This window comes from Leopardus geoffroyi, chromosome D2 (genome assembly GCF_018350155.1).
Source record: "Leopardus geoffroyi isolate Oge1 chromosome D2, O.geoffroyi_Oge1_pat1.0, whole genome shotgun sequence".
Taxonomy (NCBI): Eukaryota; Metazoa; Chordata; class Mammalia; order Carnivora; family Felidae; genus Leopardus; species Leopardus geoffroyi.
In genome coordinates, this window is record NC_059334.1 from 45,366,185 (window position 1) to 45,378,612 (window position 12,428).

At 56.0% G+C, this 12,428-nt stretch overlaps 1 protein-coding gene and 1 long non-coding RNA gene across 10 annotated transcripts in view; one reads left to right on the plus strand and one right to left on the minus strand.

The window, feature by feature from the left end:
- The window catches only part of LOC123576708, a 25,094-nt gene extending 13,750 nt beyond the window's left edge, over positions 1 to 11,344 (minus strand). The window contains exons 1-2 of the long non-coding RNA XR_006701552.1: positions 11,229 to 11,344; positions 2,802 to 2,810 (exon numbers count right to left, since the gene is read on the minus strand). This is a non-coding gene — a long non-coding RNA (uncharacterized LOC123576708). The remainder of the gene's footprint in view (positions 1 to 2,801; positions 2,811 to 11,228) is intronic.
- Positions 1 to 12,428, plus strand: part of LDB3 (LIM domain binding 3) — a 64,361-nt gene that overhangs the window by 9,914 nt on the left and 42,019 nt on the right. For 4 of the 9 annotated variants that reach the window (XM_045437907.1, XM_045437906.1, XM_045437911.1 and 1 more), the window contains exons 3-5: positions 1,551 to 1,702; positions 2,207 to 2,282; positions 3,710 to 4,077. In XM_045437907.1, the coding sequence (XP_045293863.1) occupies positions 1,551 to 1,702; positions 2,207 to 2,282; positions 3,710 to 4,077 (596 nt within the window). Of the gene's footprint in view, positions 1 to 1,550; positions 1,703 to 2,206; positions 2,283 to 3,709; positions 4,078 to 8,109; positions 8,133 to 9,204; positions 9,409 to 11,711; positions 11,727 to 12,428 lie in introns of all 9 variants that reach the window. The other 5 variants (XM_045437909.1, XM_045437913.1, XM_045437915.1 and 2 more) reach the window with 2 other exon arrangements.

Consider the following 12,428-nt stretch of genomic DNA (forward strand, 5'->3'; position numbering starts at 1 on the left):
GCCTTGTCCCTGGGGTGTAGACACGGAAGTAACTGGGGTGTGCCCAGAGAAGCCAGGAAAGAAAGCTGGCTGGTGGGCATGTTGTGGAAGAAAAGCCAAGGGATATCCTCTAGTTACAACTTGGTAGGGGGTGGCTCCCAGAGGCTCCTCTTTCCTATGATGTCACTGGGGGTGAGGCCTTTATGGCATTCCACATGATGTCATTGGGGGGGGGCCTCCACATGATGTCATGGGGATCAAGTCATAAAGTCATTCTTTGTGTTATCAGTAGAGGGTAGGGCTTGCATGGTATTTCATGTGGTGTCATGGGGGGAGGGTGGTTGGGGTAAAGCCAGTCTCCATGACTTTCTATGATACAGCTTTAGAAGTGGAGCTTGATCACATTCCATGTAATGTCCCTAGGGGCCAGCCATCAAGTTATACACCTAGGTCCTCCAGAATTTGCATTTCCAGTGACGTCACTGCAGGGGAGACCACGACCAAATTCAGCATGCTAGTACTGAGGGCCAGGCAGGCAGAATTTGGCTTTGTGCACAATGTCTTTTGGAGTATAGTCTGAGCCATCGTGACATCCCACAGGATGTCCCACACTGGGAGTGTGGCCTTCCTGACATCAGATTGGGTATTCTTGGTGTGTCGCAGCTATCGCATTCTGTATGATCATGCCATGTGGGGTAGGGTCCCCCAGACTCTAACATTCTGTGATGTCATGAGTGTGCAGGATTTGGAATGTGGGCCCCATACCTGCACTCCCCACCCCCCACCTTTCTGGAAGTGTGAAGCCAACCACAGAGCACTGGACCCTGCCCCATGTCCCAACTGATCTTGCTTCCCCAGGCTGAGCTGATGGCTTTCCCAGCTCTCTGCCTTCCTGCCACGGGAGCACTAGGCACTTGCCCTGGGATGCTTTTGTGAGGGTGCATTTGTCTTGCCTACTCGCCTGGCAGAGTCTCTGTGGTGATGCTCAATCTTAGCTCTTTCATATACCCTCTCTCCTGGAGCCTGCAAAGTGCTCCATGGGTTTTGAGGATACAGATGTTATAGTAGGCTAACTGGTGTAACAAACAGCCCCCAAATCTCAATGGCTTGGAATAGCAGAAGCTTATTTCTCACTCATGCAACATCTGATGGAGTACTTCTTAACGATCTCTCCTCCCAGCAGTGACTCTAGGATTCAGGTCCCTCTGTTGGTGGCTCAGCTGTCCTCTTCTGGGTCCTCTGCATCCAATCAATTGACAAGCAGAGAGAGTGCAGGATGGCAAGCATGGTTGCTAGGGGCAGGCCTAGAAGTGGCATACGTTGCTTCCACCCACATTCCCCTAGCCCGAGCTAGTATCATGGTTGCATTCAGACACAGAGCACTAGGAAATGAGGTGGCCATGTGCCGGGAAGAGGAATCAGGCTTGGTGAGCAGTGGGTACTGGTCGCAGTGAGTGAAAGAGGAAACGGAGGGCCTCAACTGCATGATCCCAGGCGACTCTTCCCCGAGGACTGGCCCATCCTCAGGCCCACCCTTCGTATGTTCATCCCCTATCTGTCAATTCTCTCAGATCACACCGGGCAGCAAGGCCGCCCAGTCCCAGCTCAGCCAGGGTGACCTCGTGGTGGCCATTGACGGCATCAACACAGACACCATGACCCACCTGGAAGCCCAGAACAAGATCAAGTCTGCCAGCTACAACCTGAGTCTCACGCTGCAGAAGTAGGTGGGAGCTCTCCAGAGCAGGGGGTGGAGTCTGGGGTGTGGGCATCAGGGGCTCGAGACAGTCACATGGGCCCAGCCTGTGCTACAGGACTGCACAGGAAAGTAAGGACAGCCTCTGGACCAGAAGGACAGGCCCAAGTCACCATCAAACACCTGCCACATCTGTGCCTCACTTCACAGATGAGGTTTGAGGGTATGGTGGGGGTGGTCACACTGCTGCCAGCATTTGGGCAGTCAGGCCTGAAAGTCAGGGTCTTCCCTGCCTTCTCTTCACCCCAGACGGCCTCCCAAGGACCTAACAGAGGCTCATGAGTGCAAAGTGCTTAAGGGCCATGATTTCTCCAACCCGGTCGGGCCCAGTGCCTTTCTGGAGTCGCCCGGTTCATGGCGTGTCCTCAGGCTCTCTGACCTCTCCTGTCACCAACTCTGCCCTGGCAGGAGCTCCTGGTCCTGGTCCTAGCAGCAATTGTCTTCACTTGGTGCCCTTTCTGGTTTTTCCAGGTCGAAGCGCCCCGTCCCCATCTCCACAACAGCACCCCCGGTCCAGTCCCCTCTGCCGGTGATCCCCCACCAGAAGGTAGGTGCTGACTGGCGGCAGCAGGCTCCAGTCTCCGCTGTGGTCCCATGGTGGAGCCCCTGATCTGCCTGCCTGACCCTTGCCCCACAGGGGCAAGGTGGTGGGATCAGCCCTGCCCTACCCCTGCCCCTGCCATGGCTGCCCCTGCCATGGCGGGGCAGGCCTCCAGGGAGAGGCATCCGAGCTCCCATGAAATACCAAGCTACCGAGTGTGGGGGAACTAGCCAACACCCCGGATCTTGTGGCTGGGCCGGTGGGAAACCAGCTTAGGAAGTGGTGTTCGCAGGAGAGGGATCATCCTCCCAACTAGGTGGGGACAAGTGTCCGGGAGGCTCGGACCCTCATTTTCCTGAGGGTGCTGGGAGGGGGGATGAGTGGGGCATGATGCGAGAGGCCCCAGTCTGAGTCAGCCACCCCAGGCTTGAAGGGACCTGCTGCCCCTCAGAGCTTCTCCTCTGACATAGGATCTCTGTTTCTGGTTTCCACTTGCCCTCCTGACTACACGCCCCATTAGCCCACTCAGAAGTGCTAGTGGTAGCCAAACAGCGGGTACAAGGTGGGCATACCTCACCACCGTGCCTGCCACCCCTTCCCAGCTCCCTGTAAGCAGATAAGCCCCTTGGGCCCAAGCGACTTGGCCCAGAGCATGAGAGGCCCGCCTCACCCGTCCTGCAGGGACCCACTCCCCACCCATCCCTGAATGACCTCAGACTGACCCCTGTCTGTCCAGTGGGGCAGAGTGGGCGATAGGCAGGGTTGGGGCAGGGGACAGGAAGAGGCTAACCCAGAGTCTGAGGTGGGTGACAGATTGGGGAAGTGAGCAGAGGGCTGCTTGGGAAAAGTGGCAGAGGTGGCCTGTGGGAACCAAATGGCAGCCCCCAGATACCCTCCTGCACCTCCACCCTGCCTGTCCACCGCCAGCCCTGGGGGCCCTCTCACTGGCCATGTGGGGGCATCTCAACATGGGGTCAATGGAGCAGGCCAGGCTGTGCCCACCGCCACCAGGAGGCCAGGAAGCACCACCAGGTTCTTCCACTCAGGGGAATAGGGAGCAGACAGAGGATGGAGGGAGTTGCCCCCAACCAGCTGAGACCCACCCCCCCTTCCCTCCAGCCCTGTAAGCAGGCTGGCTTGGCCTGGCCTTCTGTGTGGGGCTTGAGCTTTGTCCAAGTGGGTGTTAGCCTCAGGGCCAGGGACTGTATGCTTCCCTCCCTCCCTCGCCGCCCTCCCCTCGGCCAAACGCTTCCCTTTCAGGAGTCTGGGCGGCCCCTCTTGAGCTCTGTGCAGCGGGCTGCAGGCTGCGGGGTGGTAGGCTGCTGGGAGCTCGCACTAACACCTCTGTTTCAGGTCCATGCAGATGCACTGGGACACGTGTGGCCTCTAACTGCTCTCTTCTCTCTCCCCTGCATGGCGCTGCCCTGTGCCAGGACCCTGCTCGGGACACGAACGGCAGCCTGGCGGCGCTCAGCCCCAACCCTGAGGCGAGGGCCAGCCCGGGCACCCCGGGCACCCCGGAGCTCAGGCAGACCTTTAGCTCCTCCTTCTCCCAGACCTCCGTCTTCTCCTCACACACAGAGGCCTCTGACCCCGGCCCTCCATGGGGCAGCCCACGGGCCAAGGCCAGCCTGGAGGGAGCCCTGGACTCACTCAGCCCGAAAGTCCCACAGGGCTCGAGCCAGCCAAGGCAGTATAACAACCCCATTGGCCTGTACTCGGCAGAGACCCTGAGGGAGATGGCTCAGATGTATCAGATGAGCCTCCGAGGGAAGGCCTCAGGTGCTGGACTCCCAGGAGGGTAGGTAACGGGTGCGCAGCTCTCTGCTGGTGGTCTGGGGCCACCGGGGTCCTCAGTGCTCACAGAGGCCTGGCCGGGCGGTCAGAGCGAGGAGCTGGCCTCAATCGGCTCATGAGGCGGCACAAGCTGAGAGTGACACAAGTAATGATGCTGTTGGTATATTTGCCATGAGCTGGATGTGTCATTGCTTTACACAGCCTGGCGTGACGTGTTGGCTCCTGCAGAGGGGGGAACTGAGGCTCAGAGAAGGTTAAGTCGAAGTCCAGCTGTCCAGCTTCTAAGTGGCTGAGCAGAGCCTGAATGTGAGACACTGACTCTCAAAACGTTCACACCAGCCCGTTTCCCAGGATGGGATGAAGCCTGCTCCCTCTAGGAACTCTGGAGCAAGCCTCAGGCTGGTGGCCTCTAGGAGCCCTGAGGCAGGAGCAGGGAAGAACTAGAGAGGTGGGAAGGCAAGTTTTTTAAGGCTGGGAGTGGTCTGGGCAGGCTGCCTGGAGAAGGGAGCACTTGAGCTGGGTGCAGAAGATTCAGTGATGGAATGAGTGTCGGGCTTGTAGGACTGACCCTCGATAGAACAAGGCAAGGAAGCAGGACCGGGAGGAGAAAGGGGCTGTGCAGGAGAATAGTAGCCTAATCTCCACCCCCTGAGCTCTAGCCGATGGACTCTGCAAGTGTAGGAGCTAAAAGAACCTACAGTCGGGGTGGGCATCACGGAGAGGCTGCGGGGAGGGAGCCCCCAAGCTGAGCACGTCCTAGCTTCTAAGCCCTTCATGCTTGTTATATCTCATTCTAACTTTGCCCGTGCGTTCGGTATAATTGTCTTCTCCTGCTCTAGAGGCAGAGCAGGCTGAGGCAAGGCGATAGGGCCGAGTGCTTAGGGGTTCAGGGCTCCTCCTCTGTACAGGGACATGAGCCTGTCCATGTCTCAGGGTTACTGGGAGGATGGAAAGAGACCCCACATTTGCAGCACTGAGCTCTGTTCTGGAACACTTGCCGTGTGCTACCTGAAGTCACGCAGCTGTTGCCCTCGTGAGTCAGAATTAGAACCCGAGTCAGTCTGACCCACGCCCATGCCCTCCCACTGCTCTTGCTACAGAAGGTACCTGTGCCCCACCAGTTCACTGCTCCCCTCCAATTCCCAGTTTCCCCATACCCTTCAGCTCTTCCTGGGATCCTGAGTGAAGCTGGCCTTGGATGTTTCACAGGCCGGGCACCCGGATCCAGGCTTCCTTGGACCAAACTGGCAAAGCCGTAAACCCCTGGGCTTTTTCCAGCAAGGGGCTTCTGCCAGAAAACTCAAGGAATGGCAGAGTAGAAATGGCGTCCTTCTGGTAGCTTTCTCTGGTCCTCTCTAGGATTGGCTCCTGGCAGGGTAGTCAGCCTCTGACAGATTGAGACCTCCATGAGGCCCACTGTCAGTGACCGTAGTGTCTCCCCTTACTGAGCCCTCAGTCTGGACTTGGAGCCCTAAGGCAGTCTTGTGCTTTATGTAACACACTCTCCCAGCAAATTCAGAGTTGGGTATCACTTTCCCCATTAAAAAAATTTTTTTAATGTTTTATTTATTTTTGAGGCAGAGAGAGACAGAGCATGAGCAAAGGAGGGGCAGAGAGAGAGTGAGACACAGAATCTGAAACGGGCTCCAGGCTCTGAGCTGTCAGCACAGAGCCCTACGCGGGGCTCAAACTCACGAACTGTGAGATCATGACCTGAGCCAAAGTCAGACGCTTAACCGACTGAGCCACCCAGGCACCCCTCCCCATTTTATAGCTGGAAAATAGAAGGCCAGAGTGGGTAATCTGCTCAAGGTCACACACAGCTCATGAGTGGCAGATGGGGCTGGTACCCAGGTCAGCATGACTCCTGGTGGTAGGGACCTAACTACCTGCCCAGGAAAGTCAAAGGCCAGTCCCACCCCTGCTTCCCATGGCTCCAGTGGTGCTTTCCTGTTGGTGCAGAACCTGACAAGGGTTAAATTGTTACTTGAACAGCAGGTCAACAGTTTCTCCAAGGTAGACAGACTAGGGGAAGGAGTGCAGCGTTTCATCCACAGTAGAGGCTGACGCCGTGGTCTCTGGGCAGTGCTGGCTGGAAGGGTGGAGCCTCTGACCTGGGCTAGCCAAGCCAGCCTCTGATGGGCTGAGGCCACCACCTTTGCTGAGTGTCTGAGTGCTCGAAAGTGACAGGGTTGGCAAATGCTAATCCTCACATCCATCCGTTGCACCCCAAACCCATGCTGAGGGCTTTACACTCAGGATTCTGTTTAATCCGCACAGCTCGCCCATACGGTGGGCACCACCATCTCGATTTTGTGAACGAGGACACTGAGGCTGAGGCGGGTGGGGAACAGTGCAGAGTCACAGTGCTAAGAAGATGCAGGGTCAGGATTTGAACTCTGTCCTGCCTGGCTCCAAAAGGAAGCTCCTTCCCCTCCTCTCTGGGCAGCTTGCGATGTGATTTCTTGGCAGCTTGAATCCTCTTGGGAGGAGTGGAGAGAACAAAGGTTGGGCTGGAGCATCCCTGCAGTACCAGCCCACCCACCCCGCCCACCTTCTCATCCTCTGTGAGCTGGCCCTGAAGGGCAGTATCCCGCCAAGTCACTAAATGCAAGGGCCCCTGGGCAGGTCTTACACCTTTGATTTATTCTCCCCAAGGCCTGGGTGCTGGCTCCTCTCTGAGCTGTCTGCTGCAGGCCTCTCAGCCCCCAAATCTTCAGGAGGAAGCGAAGCAGGGGGCGGGAGTCAATGCCAAAGAAGGTGCCGGCTACCAGTTGCCGGGACAGGGAAGGGCAGAGGCAGCACACCCAGACTAATTCTAATTGACACGTGCTGCCCCCCGCCCCCACCCTGTGCCTCCAGGCCAACACTGCCCTCTGCAGGGGGCACTGGGCTGGCCAGGGCAAGAGCTGACCCTGCAGCTGTCGGCACTGGCCAGAAATGGAGAAGGGATAGAAGACCTTTCCTAATATAGCTCCTCTCGCCGCTGTTTGAAGCTAGAGGACAGAGGGAATTTTATCAGTTCTGAGACAGTGTAGGGCCTGGGGCTAGAGGCCCTCTGGCTTTGACCTGGTTCCCCTCAGTGGTGGCCAACGAATGACCGGGGTCAGGCAAGTTGGGGCCCAGGTTCTGGCAGCCAGAGCCCGGAGTGGTCAGATCTGGGATGGCGGCAGTGTTTGGGGGCAGGTACACCCCTCTCTGCACTCTTTCCCCTCTTCTGACGGGGCCATTGGTGCTGTCAGGGTCGGCCCTGCAAGGAATTTGCATTTAAGGAAACCTAATGCAGGCAATGCCTGCCCCAAGGAGATGATGCTCCAGGAGGCTCGCTCTAGACAAAAGTGAGGGTGGGGTTCATCTTGTGTCCAAGCTGCCTTGGCTGGGGCCCTACCTGCAATTAGCCTTGGACCCGTACTTCTCCTGAGCCTTCGCGTTCCTCCATCCTGCCTCGGTGACCTTGCACAGGGCCTTTAGGGGCCAGGACTGCCTGCCCCTCCTCTGGGAGGGAAAGTACATCCTGGGGCAGCTGGTTGTGGATAACCCCGCCGTACTGCCAGTCCTGCTCAGGGAACAGAACTCCCAGAGCTGGTCCCCATTAATCAAGGGCAAGTCCAGAGCTGCTGTCTGGCTGGGAGGCACGTCCGGCCTTGACTCTGCCTGGAGCAGTCACAGCTGGTCCTGTCTCCCTCTCCATCTTCCTCTCTTGGGCTCTCCAGCCGGGCTGTATGTGGCGGAGTCACATACATGGTACGCAAGCATCCACGAAGATGGACTAGAAAACTCATCCCTGGCGGAGCTTCAGGTGCTGTGAACCTACTGAGGGGGAAACACTGCCATCAGCACCTCTGACCCAGACTCACAGGCCATGACCTTGACTCTGAGCTCTGCCACCTCTCCTTGGCACTCTCCTCACCCAATGCCAGTCAGGGCTGGCGCGGCCCCCATGATGGCCGGTCTGAGGATGGTCCCTGCTCTCAGAACCCCTGGTGGGACCTCATGCTGATAGCCCTGTCTTCTTTGCTCTTTCTCTCCTCCTCAGGTGGTAACCAACTCTCCAGCCAAGTTAGTATCAAAGGAAAGCATGTGCGTGCGCTTGTGTGCCTGTCCTCGCATGCGTCCGCGTGTCAGTTAGCCTGGACAGCGTGCGCCTGTGTCAGCATGGGTACATGCGTGTGCATGTGTGAGTGGGGGTGCATTCGCGTCCCTGAGCGAGCCTGCATGCGTGTGGAGCTGCAAGTGTGGAGTGGAGGCCTCGGGGAGGGGTGCTAGGGCTCTGTCTGATGTGCCCTTTCCGTTCCCCATTTCCTGCTGCAGCTGCTTAAGACCAGCAGGCCGGCTCAGGGGGACGGGGTGCGGGGGGTGGAGCGTGTGCTGAGCTGATGCTGGGTTCCACGTGAACCTGAAGACAGTTCTGTCCTGACGGGACTCGCAGAAGGGCTGCGCCTGACCTTCTTTGCCCCAGGAATGCATTCATCTGTTGGAGGGAAAAGCCTCGATTGGCAGAGACTGGCGGCCACACAGCTAGTTGGACTAGAGGGGGACTGAACAGACTGAGTCCTGTTCCAAGGAAGAAGCACTTGCACTGAAGCATCTGGAGGAGCAGAGCCCTGGGCAACCGAGAGGGTAGCCAGCAGGACGAGCCCCTTCGTGGAGGAACCTTACTCAGAATCCCCATGGGTGCCCAGTGGGGCTGCTTTTCGCCTTTGGGGCATTCTGGACCCTGCTTGGGCTGCCGCTGCCTTTCACGCGTGGCCCAGCTCCTGTCGCCTACCCCCAACCCCTTTTGTCTCTGCTTCCTTGCTGATGTGGTGAGAGAGCTTTCAATGCCTGGCGCCCCCTGCTGACCCTGAGAAGTGGCTCAGGCTGAGCTGAGAACTCCCAGGAACTGGGAAAGCCAAAATGGGCAAGGAAAACCTTCTGCAAAGGGCTTTGGGGAGGGTCCTGAGGATTTTCCCTACCAGACCCAGCTGTCTGCAGTTCAGGGGGCTTGGGTAACTTACCTGGGATCAGGCCTTGGGAGGTCTCTCCACCACCAGCCCTCACCTTGACCTCCTGTGTAACACCACCTGTTGCCCTTTTCTCCTTCTACCTTCCTTCCTCTTCTTCCTCTGCTCCCCCTGCTGCCCTCCCCCAGCGCCGACTACCAGGAACGGTTCAACCCCAGTGCCTTGAAGGACTCTGCCCTGTCCACCCACAAGCCCATCGAGGTGAAGGGGCTGGGCGGCAAGGCCACCATCATCCACGCGCAGTACAACACACCCATCAGCATGTACTCCCAGGATGCCATCATGGACGCCATTGCTGGACAGGCCCAGGCCCAGGGCAGTGACTTCAGTGGGTAAGCGCCTCCCCTCCTCCACAGTTGCTCATCGTTCACCGCCTACACCATTGGCTGGGCCTCCTCACTAGTGGAGGCCAAGGTACCAGGCTGCCGGGCGCCATCAGAGACTTTAGGCATCGGGACCAGCTTTCCTCCCTCACCTTGGGCCTCTCAGGGCACAGCTGTTCGAAGGGAGCCAGCCTTTGCCAGGGCCCTTCCAGAACACGGTGTTCTCTCTTCAGAATCAGTCTCACAGTCAGCTTTAGAAGGGTGGAGGATTGAAGAATATGGTGGTTGCTCCGAGTGCTTTTCAAAGCCTCTGCATTTTCCCAGGCTCCACAAGGGGGTCAGCTTAGAAAGAGACTTCTGGAATCCTGGGCCACATTCTGGATAAACCAGTCTTCTCACAAACTAAGCCATTCTTTGGGGGAAGTTGCTGCGTTCTTCCAATGATGAGAGCAATGCAAACATGTGACCAGGTTTCTTGTTTGGGAAGGGGCCTCTGGACCAACCATCCAAGGTGCTGTTGGCAGTCAGCCCCACTGCAGAGCCTGGGAAGCACCCAGGCCCTCCCGTTTGTTCCAGGGAAGCCCAGTCTCAGGGCAATGGGATTTAGGACATCCTTGTTTCCTGGAATTTGCCTGTTAGCAATGGTTGAGGAACTTGAGTGTTGAATAGGGAAAGAGTTGGCTGAAAATCATTTGTGGAAAAAACTGCTAATAGTGCAAACATTAATAAGAAAGTCTCTTTCTTTCTCTGTCTCTTTTAGTGTCTCTCTCTCCCTGTATCTGTCTTTTTCTGTGTGTGTGTCTCTCTCTATCTCTTTATCTCTGCCTTCCTCTCTGTCTCTGTTTCTTTCTCTCTATCTGCTCCCTGTCTGTCTGTCTGTCTCTCTCTCTCTCACACACACACACACACACACACACACACACACATGCGCACTGTTTTCTATTTGAGAATATCATTGCTGTTGACTTTCAGAATTGACTGATTATCTCTTTGGGCAACATCTTATCCCCAAGTCAGGATCTCAACCAACTCAAGGCAAGAAATCTTTTCTTTTTTTAATTAAAAATTTTTAATCTTTTTTTAATTAAAATTTTTAATTAAAAAAAATAAACATTTATTTATTTTTGAGAGTGAGAGAGACAGAGTACGAGCAGGTGAGGGGCAGAGAGAGAGAGGGAGACACAGAATCTGAAGCAGGCTCCAGGCTCTGAGCTGTCAGCACAGGGCCCGACGTGGGGCTCGAACTCACAGACCTCAAGGCAAGAAATCTTAAAACGATGGTTGTACTTTTTTTCTGAAGCTAGGAAAAACAGATGTTGTCAGAGGGGTAAAGTGGTTTAAAAGTCCCAGATAACTCCTATAGTGTTTGACCTTGGCAGAATCCAGCCCTTGCGGCCATGACGTACGTACACATTATAAGGGCAGGCTCCAGGGGCCAAAGGGATGGAGTGTTGTGTGGGGGTTTGGGGACCCCCCAAAGGGACACAGTGCTTCCTTTGGGCCACCACCAGGGGGCAGAGGTTCCTTGCCCTGGAGCCATGAGTCTGAAACCAGCCAGGCTCAGAGCTATCGCTCTTTTGCACAACTCTGGACAGTGCTGATTTATTTAATCCCACCATTCAAAGCAGAAACTATGACCACGCAAGTTTTAAAAACACAACCATTAGCTCGTATGTACCCAGGAAAACAAGGCTGCTCGACTAAGCCAAAAAGTTAACAGGGATTTCCTGTTAACATTTGTTTGCCATGTGTGTCCTTGCTGTGCTCTTAAAAGCGGTAACGTCGCAAACGTCACCAAAGGGAAGTTCAGTGGAAAATAATGGAAGAACTGCTCTTCGCTAAGTTTATATTTTCTGCACCTTGGGAAAGCGACTGCTCTCATTTGGTTTTACCACTAGGGCACCCATGATTTATTTTAACATGATGCACCATTGATCTAATCCAGGCTTCTCAGAGTACCTCCCCTACCTTCCTCCTCTCCCCTCCCCTCCCTCCCTTTCCCTTCCCTTGTGTGCCTGGGAAGCAACATGCTTTCCCCTTCCTTCTAACTTGGTCCTGCCGGGCTGATGCTACCATGGTACCGGTGGGTAAGAGCTAGCCCTCTGTGCCATAAGGTGCTCCGTTTCTGCTGTTAATGCCCACGATTCCTTCCTCACTGACAGTTTTCTTTTTGTCTCTTTCTCTTCCTCCTTTATCCGCCCCACTCCCATAACTCATTTCTGACCCTAACCCTGCTCCCTTGCGTGTGCGCCGCCCCTCTGCCATCCCCTGATGGACACACACTCACTGCTGGGCTTTCTTCTGCTTGGCAGGGCATCGCCGCTGGCGTAAGTAGACCCCACAGTGTCTGTTCCGTCGTCGTCGTCGTCATCGTCGTCTGTCTGGTTGAGGGATGGTGTGTGGGTTTGGTGGGATATGCCTGAGGACAGTGGTTCTGTCCATGTTCTTCCTCACACCCACCTCACAGCCAAACGACATGCTCAGCAGCCTATGCAGGCAAGTGCTTTGGGGCTTGGCCTCAACTAATGTCACTGTGGACACAGAAATCAGAGTGATGACATCACCCCGCCTCCCTTGCACCCAAGGCTGGAAGCGTATCTCTGTGCTGTGCTTTGCGGGGGCTCCCGGTAGCCTTTCCTGTCTGCACTGGGACAGCATAGACCTGAATGTCTGAATGCACACTGGACCATTATTCAGGGAAGAGGGCAATGAGGGGGCCCTTGGAAGCCATTTCCTAGGACCCTCACGGGAGGTGGATCTGGAGGAGCCAGCACCTGCCAGTACCACCCGTGGGAGGTGAAAGATGAGTCAGTTTCGGGGAGCAGCGTACAGTGGAATTAAGTGTCCAGAGGTGACCTGAATGTTGTGGTGACCACGGAATGTTTTTGGTGGCAAGAAGACCGTACTGGGAGTGGCTCCAGAGTAACCCCAGATCCAGGGTCCCAGGACTATAGGGCCTATACATATTCTCCCTGAAGCCCGGAGTCTCAAAAGGAATGGGAATTCCTTCATCTGACCCCCAGTATCTG